This window comes from Diospyros lotus, chromosome 13 (genome assembly GCF_014633365.1).
Source record: "Diospyros lotus cultivar Yz01 chromosome 13, ASM1463336v1, whole genome shotgun sequence".
Classification (NCBI taxonomy): Eukaryota; Viridiplantae; Streptophyta; class Magnoliopsida; order Ericales; family Ebenaceae; genus Diospyros; species Diospyros lotus.
In genome coordinates this window covers 3839108-3852868 of record NC_068350.1, presented here as the reverse complement: position 1 = coordinate 3852868, position 13761 = coordinate 3839108, and the positions used below count along the sequence as shown (strand labels likewise).

At 35.1% G+C, this 13761-nt stretch overlaps 1 protein-coding gene across 3 annotated transcripts; it reads right to left on the bottom strand.

The window, feature by feature from the left end:
* Positions 1 to 214: 214 nt before the first annotated feature.
* Positions 215 to 12854, bottom strand: LOC127789257 (heterogeneous nuclear ribonucleoprotein Q-like). 3 transcript variants are annotated; one of them, XM_052318117.1, is made up of 9 exons: positions 12718 to 12854; positions 10931 to 11371; positions 10739 to 10855; positions 10282 to 10422; positions 9931 to 10104; positions 6120 to 6327; positions 4312 to 4490; positions 1197 to 1282; positions 215 to 643 (listed from the first exon to the last, which is right to left on the bottom strand). In XM_052318117.1, the coding sequence occupies exons 2-9, from the start codon at positions 11360 to 11362 to the stop codon at positions 508 to 510; spliced, it is 1473 nt and encodes a 490-aa protein (XP_052174077.1). In that variant the 5' UTR covers positions 11363 to 11371; positions 12718 to 12854; the 3' UTR covers positions 215 to 507. The 3 variants fall into 3 exon arrangements, with proteins under 3 accessions (XP_052174077.1, XP_052174075.1, XP_052174076.1); XM_052318115.1 differs by having other exon boundaries at positions 10931 to 11396; positions 12718 to 12841; XM_052318116.1 differs by having other exon boundaries at positions 10931 to 11740; positions 12718 to 12821.
* Between the last annotated feature and the right edge of the window lie 907 nt (positions 12855 to 13761).

Below are 13761 nucleotides of genomic sequence, written 5' to 3'. Positions count from 1 at the left end.
AACATCTTTGTTGGATCCTTGCTTAACTGCATAACCCAACCGGATGAAATGGGACATCTGATCCAGTTGAGGCTTCCTTCATCGGGTAATAAGATTAAAGGAATGGGGATTCAAATTCATTCACTAGCAACCATAAGAAACCAGCTCGACTGGACTGGAAAGCATTCTAGCCAATAAGCCAAGTGAGAGAATGAGCTTTAAAACTTTCAAATCATAAATCTTAAACAGCCATCATCATTTAGTCAATACCATGCCGCCAAAAAGCGCCACTAGTCCGGCATGCATATACATGTGTATATATATGTATGTCGAGAGAGCATAACGTGTAACTACATCCAGCCAGTGACAAGCTCCGAAAGGTATAATAAGCGGAATTCAGGGCACCTAACTACGGGAGACAATACAAGGAAAAGAGCGCTGTCATGGTTATGTAATGCCCGTTAATTGCATCCGTTAAAAACAAACTAAATAGTATGGGTTGCATCACCAGCTACGCCATCGTCTACATTAATATGGGTTGTATCGGTTACGCCCTCGTCCACCATCGCCACCGCGTCTTCCACCACTCGAGCCGCCTCCGCTAGCACTCCTACCAAATCTCTGCTGTGGTGGTGGTGGATGTGGCTGTGCTCCTGGTTGTTGCCTACAATAGAGAGCAGACAATTATTTCTTCTTCAGACTGGAGAAGTAGAGATGAATCAGCCATAGTGATCATAGCACCAAAGCCAATAACCAATATTGAAGCACCAGAAGCGAAGTAGCAGTTCGCTGTTACTTATAGGTCCAATCTCAAAATCTTGCTGTTGTTAGCTATACAATTTTCCAGGTCAAATTCTTTTAACCAATGCCAGCACATAGAAGGGGGCATGTATGCAATTTGCATCCATAAATTCTTTTATACTTTGTTTTTGAATAAGCCGGGTACAATTATTAAGGAATATATTATTGTTGTGCAATTGAAATCACAATACGGAAATTTGAAATCACGAGTCATAAAAATCCAGAATGCCACAATATGTATCTCCGGGTAAATGGGCAAGTCCTACTATGGTATAATACAGTTGATAGATTACAACTATTTATGTGATATCCATAAAAGAATAAATCCATGAGAGCAAGCATGTGGATCATCGTGTCTAGTAAACAAAGGTCTATCGCTATGCAAATAAACAGCAGAACCAAGTGACTCTACTTACAAGACGTAGCCAATCCTTCCATCAGGTAAAAGCATCGGCATCATTGCCATACCAACCGGAGTAGGCCCCCTTCCATAGATTAGTGGCTGCAAAACAATGGTACCCATATCAGCTAATGCAACTCGCATGCTAAACTTTTTTTCTCTATCCTTCCTTAATTTGCTAACACATGCACGCATGGAGAGTATGGATTCAGGGAAATTAATAATGAGGATAAGTCTATTCTAGATTTTGCAATGGCATATGGACTCATCATAACTAATATTAGGTTCAAAAAACATGACGAATCACATATAAAAATGTCATATCAAGCACCCAAATAGATTACTTCCTCATGAGACAAAAGAACCGGATATGTTGTAGAGATTGTAAGGTGATACCGAGAGAGTGTTTGACTACTCAACATAGACTTCTAGTACTCGATGTCCAAGTAAGAAATTAGAAGAGAAAAAATCATATAAAACAAAATCCAAAAATCAGGTGGTAGGATTTAAAAGGGGAAAAACAACTACTTTTCAAAGAAAAATTAAGGGGTAGAAGAGAATGGATTGGAGAAGGACAGACAAACTAAATGTGGAGAGAAATGGCTAATGTCCTGAGAAACACAGCAAAGGTAGTGCTTGGAGAGACAAATGGTAGAGCCCCTAACCTTAAGGAGTCTTGGTGGTGGAATGAAGAAGTGCAATTGAAAATTAAAAATAAGAAAAATTGTTATAAGATTGTATATCAGTGCAACAATGAAGAAAATCAAAAAAATTATAAAGAATCAAAAAAGGCAGCAAAAAAAATTGTTAGTGAAGCAAGGTCAAAAGCATACGAGAATCTATATAAACGACTTGATACAAAAGATGGAGAAAGGGATATATATAAATTAGCTAAAGCAAGAGAAAGAAAAATAAGGGATTTAAATCAAGTGAAATGCATAAAAGATGAAAATCAAATGTATTAGTGAATGAAGGAGCGATTAAGGAGAGATGAAAGGAGTATTTCACAAAATTATTCAATAATGATGGCGACACAAGAGTTAGGTTGGGATATCTTAGTAACTCCGAAGGGAACGTGAGCTATACATTTTATCGACGCATAAGCCCAAATGAAATAAGGCAAGCATTAAAAAAGATGAAAAATCATAAGGCGGTGGGACTGGATAATATACCAATAAAAGCATGTAAATACATGAGAGAAGAGGGTATCTCCTGGCTAACGAAATTATTTAACACGATTCTTAAATCAAAAAGATGTCAGATGAGTGGAGGAAGAGTACTTTGGTCCTTATATATAAGAACAAAGGAGATGTTCAAAACTGTGAAAATTACAGAGGAATTAAGTTAATGAGCCATACCATGAAACTCTGGGAGAGAGTAATAGAACAGAGGCTCAGAAAAGAAACAGAGATCTCAGAAAATCAGTTTGGTTTCATGTCTGGTAGGTTAACAATGGAAGCTATATACCTACTGAGGCGCCTAATAGAAAGGTATCAGGATCATTAGAAGGACCTACATATGGTGTTTATAGATTTAGAAAATGCCTATGATAGGGTCCCTAGAGAAGTATTATGGAGGGTTTTAGAGAAGAAATAAGTCTGAATAGCCTATATACAAGCCTTTAAGGACATGTATCATGGTGCAGAGACAAGGGTCAGAACATGCAGAGGGGATACTGAACCGTTTAAAATTACAATAGGATTGCATCAAGATTCTGCACTAAGTCCATACTTATTTGCTTTAGTAATAGATGAACTCACTAAAGATATTCAGACAGAGGTGCCATGATGTATGCTATTTGCAGACGACATAGTGTTGGTGGATGAAACAAAAGGAGTGAACACTAAGTTTGAGTTATGGAGAAACAATTTAGAATCTAAGAGATTTAACTTAAGCAGAAAGAAAACAGAATATATGGAATGTAAATTTAGTAAGAATGCAAGAGTGGAGGATGTTATAATAAAATTGAAAGACCAAATCTTACAAAGAAAAGACCATTTTCGATATTTGGGATCAGTGATTCAAAAAAATGGAGAAATTCACGAGGATGTCACACATAGAATTAAGGCAGGTTGGCTAAAATGGAGAAATGCATCGGGGGTGTTATGTGATGGTAAGATCTCATTAAAATTGAAAAGAAAATTCTATAGGACAGCTATAAGACCAGTTTTGTTGTACGGCTCAGAATGTTGGGCAGTCAAATACCAACATGAGAAAAAGACGAGTGTAGCGGAGATGAGGATGTTAAGGTGGATGTGCGGCCATACAAAAAAAGATAAAATTAGAAATGAAGTTATTCGTAATAAGATAAAAGTAGTGCCAATAGAGGAGAAGATGAGAGAGACTAGACTAAGATGGTTTAGTCATGTGAGAAGGAGATCAAGAGACGCTCCTGTGAGGAGAGTTGATGAAATGGAACAATTAATCAAAAAAAGAGGTAGAGGCAGACCTAAGAAAACTTTGAGGGAGACATTAAAATTTGATATGAAGTGTATGGATCTCAATGAAGATATGACAAAAGATAGAAATACATGGAAGTCTAGAATTCATGTAACCGACCCCACTATGTGGGATAAAGGCTGGATATGTTGTTGTTGTTGTATGCACGCATGCATAAAGGTACCAAGAATAGTTTAGGCAATGCATCCAACAAAAAGTCAAAAACCACTCAGAGGCATTGTAACTGACACATCATTTACATAGTTTATTTGGCAAATCGGTGATACTAGAAAACTCATGTAGAGCTTATTTATCACCCACATTTAGACATGGGTATCTTTTTCCACGAGAGAATGTACTATTTCTTTCTCCTTTCATTTTCTGGAAGTAAAAGAAATATATAAGAAACAGCTTCCTCAGTACATGGTCTATGCTATTTCATGCAACTAAATGCATTAAAGCATGGGCACCAATTAAGTGAACATGCCATCATAGCTGGGATGCGCAGGATAGAGGGTGAAGAAAACGACCTGGGCACAATGCAGAATAAGTCCACTGTTTATAGTAAGTAAATTACAAGGCATATGAGTGCACAATGTCTTAATCCAATTAACTGAAAGTGGTGGGAGAGCATATAGATAATAAGAAAAGACAACATATACATCATGTTTACATAGAACATGGTATCTTACTTGTCCGCCACCTGCAGCACCATATCCTGCACCTAGAGCCCCATAGGCACCCCCCCCAACCAAACCATAGCCAAGATGAGTTGGGTAGCTTGAAAGTAGACCTGGCTTTTGTGAATTTGGCCCTCCAGAAGGCTTCTGATCAGCCTGTGGCTTTGCGAGAGAGCACTCCAAATCTTGACCTGTCAGAGGAACAGGGATTATTGAACATGTTGGTTCAGCCAATGCATGTTGCCGAATGTGGATAGGGGTGAACATTATTCAGTAAATACCAAATTTCAAACCGAACTGACAAATTTTGGTTAATTTGGGTTTTTTTTTTTGTCAATTTGGTTTAGTTCATTTTTTGAAGATTATAATTCAGATTTTTAATCTAGTAGACTAAAATAACCAAAATTCATGTCAATTTTACAAAAATATCCACATCATATAAGCATATTTAGAAAAATGTCATAGGGTATAAATACTGCGCTTACACCTCAGCTCTAAGGTTCGAAGAAGCACACTCAAGTCTCACACAAAGGCTGTGGCTGCTCATCCAAGGAAAAAAAAAGTGGTTTCAATCAGTCAACTGCTCAAATCTGCATTAAATCAGTCAATTGCTTGCTAAGGTTATAGTTTCCTATCCTTCCTTCTTTCATTGTGTTCGATTCACTCTCTCATTTTGTTCGTCTGTGATATTGTGCGAAATTGAATCTGCATATCATTTCCTGAACTTTCAATGTTCCTGTAGCTATATTTTTTGTTTCTCTTTCCCCCTTCAAGAAGATGCTCGTAAGGTAGAACCCCTGGTTCATCTTAGGGGATAGGAATTAAGATTGACAAAATGTACATGGAGGAGCAAGCATTCTTGGACTTGGTTAGTTTTGCTTGATGTATGGAATTTATATGTAGCATTTAATTTTAAGTTCATTCATGTAGTGGTTTCATTAGTAATTAAGTTTAGAAATGGTAAAACTTGCAGCCAATTGATTTAAATGAAGAGCAGGTAGTGAACCTGCAATAGAAGACATTTTACTTTCCTGTGAAAAAATAAAGAAAGCCCAAGTAAGGATGGAAATGGGTTGCTCGTTTACACATTTACATACTTATTTTAACAAATTTTTAAATAAGGTTTATGTCTATCTCAATTTTTAGACTTGTTTTAGCTTTAAATTGGTAATTGGGACTCATTAGGCATTCACATTGTTTTAACAAATTTTCAAACAAATCTTATGCTTATACCTCAGCTTTTAAACTAATTTTAATTTTAAATGGGTAGTTGGGACCCATTTAGGGACTCATTGCCATCCCTAGAAAGGGGGCAGTAAGCAGGGGTGGGAAGTTTTTGATTTGCATGGATGAGAAAGAAGATAAAATGAGAGACCCAAAACTGGTCAATCTTGCATGAGAACCTATATCCTTCACTGTTGTTGGGAATATTTCAAGTTTGAATGAATGCACAGCTTATTTTTGATAATGATCAAAAGTTGTTTAAAGTTGGACAGGTCATTTTGCACAGCATATTTTGCTGTATACTTACATACTGTTGGACTGGTTATTGAGAATACGAAATGAATGTTTTACAATTAAGTTACTTAGGTAAAATTTGGTTAGTTTGACCATTTCAAAATGGTTATATCAGTTTTTCTACATGTCAGTTTGGTTCACTCACCAACCTCCACCACCAACCAGTAAACTGAATGCATGGCCCTTGGTGGACCGGATACCACCTCATTCCCAGCATCACAGGCACGTGGTACTTTCAAGGATTGAACCTCTCTAGTTTATTCATCAAGAGGAATTATCCACATGAAAAAGGAAAGTCTTACCATCAATTTCATATTTCTCAGTGTTCTTTAGAGCCTTCATAGCACTTGACCTTTCTGCAAAGTGAACAAAACCAAATCTGCTATTCTCCTGTCCCGCTTTAGGTGGTGGAAGAACAACTTTCGTGATCTTCCCATGATGTTCAAATAGCTCTTTTAGGCAATCTTGGGTAATGCTTTTGGGCAAATTTTTCACATAAACAGCTTTAACCTGTATTAAATTCAGATTGTGATTTGATTCTCATCAGGTACAAATTTTGATGGATAAAAAATGCAAATTTTAGCATCTCTAAGCAATAAACTGTAACTTCCAAAATAAGTCCACTTAAATGCCCTTTTTGGACAAGCTACCCTAATTACATCAAAGCACCAGGTAACGGCAACAATCAGCATAAAAGAACAGCAAGCATACATGTTTTCCCACATCCAACATTTGTCACAACCAATCCGAAAAACAAAAGCACACATCTAATTAACAACCTGTCTAATCCAAGTACAAGAGAGTAGGATACCAATAAGATAAGGCAGATATTAGAGAAAACAAATTAAAAAGTGGGGAAAACAAAAGAAAAAAGGTACTACAACATAGCCAATGCAAAATTCATTAGTACCTTAAAGCACAATAACAATGCTTGACATGAAACTGTACTATAATATAAGCAAATGTAGTAAGCTCTCAAAGGTTCCAAGAATTAATTCTTAAATTCTTTTAAAAAAACTAATAAGTTACAATCCACACATAAATTTTCCTTTTCATTAGCTCTCACTTGCTTATTTACCTCTTTCTTTCAAGCAAACAAAGAAGAAATGAAGGCAAAATTAAGAAACTATCATAAATTTAAAATGGTAGATCAGTAAACTAGGTATTAATTGCCTTAAAAAGGATACAACAAACTAAAAAATTTTACCATTCTCCTCTCATGAATAATCCTTCCAAATAGGAACTGGCCAGTCAATGAGTATACCATGAAGTTACAAAGGTTGTACCTGAGAACCAACCCCCTAAAACGAAATAGGCACAAGACCAATAAACCAGACCAGCCTAAAAAAATGAAACGGTCCCTCCATAACCAGTCTAACATAATATCAAATAAATCACTCGTTTTTAGTATTTACCAATGGCTATAGCCTATAGTCATAGTAATCCTCCTATTCAACCACTAAGACCATTTTCAAACACCTCATGGCATTTTTAGGGCGTCTGAAGATTCGAACATTTATGTATCATTTCTTGTGCAATGCCCCTTCTAATGGGTTTCAAAGATAAAAGTCCTTTATTTTATTCATCTATAACCCGATTGAGGTAAATCCATGAATACAATTCAGTCATTCCTTATTTGTACTGAGCCTAAGCATCTGAACTATGAATTATCCTTTCATAAATTATCAATTTATAACCCATCAATCAGATAGATATAATTTTTGAATGAAAGAAGTATTCAAGGGAACCACTAATCAAAATGAATCTATGTAAGACAATATTAAGATTCAAAACTTTAATCATTTTTCTCATTTTTTATTTTTTCAAATACACAAAGATCATGTACCTAGGTGTAATTGGTTACTCTACCTTATGATATCTCTTTTATTTCTTTCTATTTAAATTTATTCACAACAAATTGTTTCCTTATTGGGCATGGATTAACTCTCACTATTCCCTTAGGAAGCATTTGTTAAAATGAACAAGATAAGATTGTATCAAAATAAGATCGAAATACTTTTCGGACTAAAATATGGAATAGTCAAGATAAGGATGTGTTACTCAATTTTGTATTGAGTGGCTGGAAGATTAGACAGACTCAGACATTTTTATTTGAGGTTATGTGTGTGGCAGTGCCAGTTAGGTAATTTAGTCTAATTGTATGTTATATTAATTGAGGGGTAGTTAGGGAAATGTCCCGGTTATATCTCCATTTGTAACTCACGCGCTTAAGTCTATAAATAAGAGGCGTGGGGTAAAGTGCTGGGGACGTGTGATTGATTATTCTCATTGTTGTGTGCAAGAGCTGTATTGTGAGAGAAAGCTAGAGAATATAGTCTTGTAATCTCATAGTGAGAGTTCTTGTGTATCAATGAGAGAAGGGATTGTGTGAATGATAATCTTGTATTGATTTTCATCAAGATCTTAGTGGATTGCTCTCTTTGATCGAAGGTTGGATGTAGGACCATTTTATGTGGTCTGAACCAGGATAAAAGCTCGGTGTTTCTTGTGCGGTTTGCATGTTCTTTCTTTAATCTTTTCAATTATATTCTTGTTATATTTCTATATTGAATTAAACCAGAGTGTGTAAGGGTGTTTTGAGTGTGTATTTGGACTTGAATCGAGAGCTACTAGTGCTCCCAATCTAACAAGATAGGAAGTATTCCAAAATTTTTATCAGACTATTTATTAAATTATTTGGAATGCATTGGGCAGCATAAGAGTCATCTTTTTTTTATTTGTAAGATTCAAGATAAATTTATCTGAAAAATTCTAGATAAGAAGTCACGTGACTTCTTTTCCAAAAATTGCCAGATAAATTTAACAAACACAATGGAAAACACTTTTGTCCGAAATGCTTTCTATATCTCACTTTTTTCAACCCATATCTTAGTTAACAAACACTATCTCAATATATATATATATAAGGATAAGTTTATCTTTATCACATGTAATAATGTAATTTTATCCTTCATTTTTCTAAGCAACCATGTTACTTACAATGTCTGTAGTATTTTGATTGTTTATGGAATTATAAAGTATCATGCTTATGAGAATGTACAAAAGAAGATATGAATGCTAAGCTCAAATTATAGGACACCTTAGAATCTAAAGGCTTGAAGTTGAACAGATCAAAAAACAAATATATGATATAATATAGATGATGTAGTAAGACTTGAAAACCATGTTATTCCTAGAAAATAACAATTTAGACATCTAGGATCAATTTTTGTTCAAAAACAAGGGAGAAATTACTGAGGATGTTACCCATAAAATCAAGACAAAATAGTCATGTGAAGAAAACATGTTAACATTTTATGCAATTACAAAATCCTTTTAAAGCTAAAAGAAAGATATTGTCAAATGCTTATAAGACCATTTTTGTTGTATAACACGAAATGCCAAGCAATTAAGTACCAAATGTGTAAATTTACAAATAATGAGAAATGATATACATGTAGCCATATAGAAAAGACAACTAAAATTTATAATTATTTTTAATAAAGTTGAAATGACGCCTATTGAAAAATAAGATTCTCACAACGTGATTAAGATAATTTAAACATGTGAGAAAAATATGAATAGATGAACCTGTTAATAGTGAATGAAAAAGAAGTTCATAGGAAGAAAGGTAGCATAAAACTAAAAAAACTTGGTAGAAAACCCTTAAGACATGACATAAAATATAATGGCCTTATTAAAACTATGACTATCATAGATGCTTGAAAAGTTATAGTTCATGTAGCCAACCTCGCATAGTAGGATTAAGGCATGTAATGATGATCAGTGTGCTTAAATTTTTAAGATCATCTTTAATGATATATTACTCTGATTATATGTTACATAAAATAGTGCATGTATAAAAGTTGTTGAATAATCATGACACATTTTCTTTAAATAATAATTTAGGCATTCATATTTTTATTTCAATTATGATGCATATCACATGACCACAGTGCTAGCAGACCATATTACATAAGATTCCAGATCGAACAGGAAAGTCACAGTAGTCTTTAAGAAATGGGCCAAACAAACAGTAGACATTGAAAAAAATTGGCAATTGTTACAAAAGAAATAAAAAGTTAAAGACACATAAAAATAAGTGGATAGTACCTGTGAAGCAGCTGAAGATTCTGCATTTTTTGGGTCAGCCCAACTTACCGTTGGAGAGTTCTCATCGAGCTTAAATTCTGGTCTTGACATCTTTTGCCTTGAATATTCTGCACAAGCATGGTTATAGTAATCAATGAATGCAAATCCACGGTTACGGCTGGAGTTTTGTGGATCCTGTAACAGTAAACAAGCTAGTTAAGAGAAATCAGTAGAAGGATACATGAAAAAAAGTTAAAGAGGTGGAAGTAAATCGAAGTAAAGTTGGATAAGATGGACAAATAGGTGTCAATCAAAGTGCCAAAAAAGAACAATTACTACAAGAACAGAAATTAAAGACTAAAGAGCACAAACCTTCAGCAGTTCTACAGTTGTAACACCAGGTCCTATCTCAGATACAATCTTCCTCAAATCTTCCTCTCCCCAGTTCCGGGGAACATTACCAATGAACAATTTATGCTTTGCTTGAGATGAGGAACACTTGATTTTTTTCCCCTGACAGGAAAAGAATTAACAAAAAATCTTAGCACTAATGCATTCACTGCCTCAGAAAACTCTGGCAACAAGGTTAAACATTTATGAAACTAACTTCAAAACAAATAATGTTTATAAAGTAACAAAAATGTACATATATAGAAAATATACAGAAAGATGGACCATACATGCACATGTTACGGGTCTTACCTGCATAAGAGAAGGACCAGAAAGGAAAGGAAAGCGAAAGAAAAGAAAAAAGAAGCACTGAAACAATAATCTTCTCACTTGACTTAACCAAAATAATATCAAAAAACCAAAAAAAAAAAAAAATTACCTTAAGTTCACTATTATGAAGCTCCTTAATGGCCTTTGAAGCCAGTTCCTTTGTTCCAAAGGTAATGAAGGCATAACCTTTGTTCTCAATTGAGTCCTTTCCCTTCATTATTCTTACCTGTTGTCATATATAGCAAAATGTATTTTTGAGTTCACATAAACATGCAGTTGAATATAAAATCATGCATCTTACCTCTTTGACTTCACCAACAGATTCACAAAAGCTCCTCAGATCCTCTTCAGAAGCATCTTGAGGAATACCACCCAAGTATACCTCTGACCCATGAGGAGGGCGAGCAAGAAGCTCGGCATGACTTTTTTCCAAACTCTCATCTGCATCAGCTGGTTTCTTAACATCATCATCTGGTCCCTTTTGTAACTCAACCCCATCGGCAGCTTCTTCATCATCTTCTACTTCTTCAACCTCTTCCTCTTCTTCAACTTCTTCTACCTCTTCTTCTTCTTCTACTTCTTCATACTCAACCTCCTCATCTACTGCCTCCTCAAGATCGTTGTCTCCATCAAGGTCCACCTTCTCATCTGACTCAACAGGATTTTCAAGTTTGGTGTGCTTCTCAGAGATGTCAGAATTAGCTGCTGAAGCACTTGCTCTTGTCCTCGGCATCTTAGGAATCTAGTAAGATAAACTCCCACGGCAACTGTAATGGAGGCACAGAAGCCAGAAACATTTGCAGACGAAAGAATAGTATGGGAAGGTGGAGAATAAATGAAATGGAAAAAGGAGTTCCAGAGTAAGAATTTGACTGAATCCATGCCATTAGATATGGCTCCAAGGGGTTGCAATGTGAATATTCAAATTTCAATAATGGGACCACAGAATAGTAGCAATAGTAATAGAAACAAGCAAGTGAGAATTCTGAATGATTATCAAGAGGAAGATGATGCTCAAGCTCAACAGGTGCAAAATCAATGAAGAAATGATTTCCTGAAATTTGAATATCGATTGATGCCCGAAAAATAATGGCCACCATTACCGTTTTAACTATCCATCCAGAACAATGCATTCACAACAAATGAAAGAAAGAACAACAGGAAAAGGGGAAAAAAAAAAAAAAAAGAGGAATAAGAAATTGAACTATAAAGCAGAAAGTTGCAAGGTAATATTTTCATGCAGGAAAATAAACTAAGGCAATATCAAAACAAAAATCAAGAAGCGTGTGCAAACATGAATTGAATGGGTTTGGTTTGGTCATCAAGAATCAGTACCTTCCAGAACCAGAAATATATGTTACAATTTCACTCGTGTTTAAACATCCAAACCATGACCATATAGAGTCCAGAGACTAATGACCAATCAGAAAGGCACTTGAAAATAACAAGTGATAGTAAAAAAAAAAAAAAAACCCAAAAAATTATTGACACCGATTCTATTAGCTCAATGTGTACAAAAAAAGAAAAAAAAATGCACACATTTTAACTGCGAAAAGGAGGCTTTGCACTAAAACCACCAGTTACTTTATATTTTAAAAAGGTTGCATTTGCGAATGTGAAGTTACGGAAAGAGTAAAGCAAATACACAACAAAACAAGAAAAGTAGATCTCTAGGTCACTGCTAACAGAAATGTTTTGCACTATCTACTCATGCTGCTGCAGCATGGATATGGGCGGTAAAAATCAATGCAAGCCAGAATGCTTCATCCATATATGTGGGCATATATACATATATATCTTTTGTGTTCTTGTACATCATCAATAAGCACAACCTTTGATTTTACTCCCCCTTTTCAGATACTATTCCAACATTTAACCATTTCTATTTCGCTTTCCTAGTTCCGAAATTTTTCTGAAAAACTAGAAAGACGTATCAGTAGAAGTGTTAACATTCGGAGTCAAAATTTACTTTATATCGAAACATCATCTGTGTCGTGTATCGAAATTTAGGTAACATCTATAACCTATGCACGGATATATACAGCGCGCGAGCTAGAGAGAGAGAGAGAGAGAGAGAGAGAGAGGAACCTTGAATGGGAGAGTAGTCGTCTTCCTCGTCGACAAATGAAACGTAAAAGTTTGCGAACCCTACTAGCAGCGTTGTCGTCGATTTCTTGGTTCAATTGCACGAATAATAAAGGCACCCGTGGTGGATTCCGGTTTACCATTATACCCATGCCGGTTCAACCCGTTCGAAAGCCACTGCTACAGCAGCTACACCCACCCACCCCCACTTTGGAACGGTTCAAGCCACTGCCTACCCTTCGTACACAAATTTGATTGTCAATTTATTTATTTATTTATTTTTGGTAAAAAAAATGTTATATCAACTGAAATGAAATTATGCAGGACTATATGGGACACTTGAATTCAAGATTTTAAATATTTCGTTATTTTAATACCTATTATTATTATTATTATTATTATTATTATTATTTCGTAATTTAATACCTATTATTATTATTATTATTATTATTATTATTATTATTATTATTATAACTTTGACATGGTAATATCTCAAATTCAAGTAAATAACCCTTTGATTTTCTGGGTTCACGGGTGATTACCCTTACATAATTCATGAATTTCAATGACAAAAGATGACAATCTAAAGACAATGGAAGGATTGGCCATCGTATCACTCTATTGTTGTTGTTTATTTATATATAACAAGGATTATTTGGAAAACTTTTTTTTCTTTACACACGCACGCATATACAAATGTTTCGGTTTATATCTTCAATTTTGGCTATTTTAAAATTATCGCCCTTGCATAGTCTCTTGTCGCTCGTGTCTTCGATTTCGACAAAAAAAAATAAATCACAGATAGAGACTTTGCCTCATTGCGCAGAGTAAATAATCAAACCCACAATCTATTGATGTGAATCTCATCTTATCGTGACCCAACTACTTGATATGTGATCTAAGAGTATTTAATTCAGGGTCATCTTGGGATGATTGTCCTTACACGACCCCCCGTACTCGTGCCATCGATCATGTTAGAAAAGGTAAATCGCAAATTGAGTATTTGCTCCTTGCATAGGATAAGAATCGAACTCACAACCCACCGAA

Bases quoted from the DNA above. Each gene is read 5' to 3' on its own strand.
- LOC127789257 (XM_052318117.1), bottom strand. From the start codon at position 11,362: ATGCCGAGGACAAGAGCAAGTGCTTCAGCAGCTAATTCTGACATCTCT. The intron at 10,856-10,930 runs GTAAGATGCATG...ATATGACAACAG, and splicing joins CTGTTGGTGAAGTCAAAGAG to GTAAGAATAATGAAGGGAAA. The intron at 10,105-10,281 runs GTTTGTGCTCTT...TTACTGTTACAG, and splicing joins CAACTGTAGAACTGCTGAAG to GATCCACAAAACTCCAGCCG.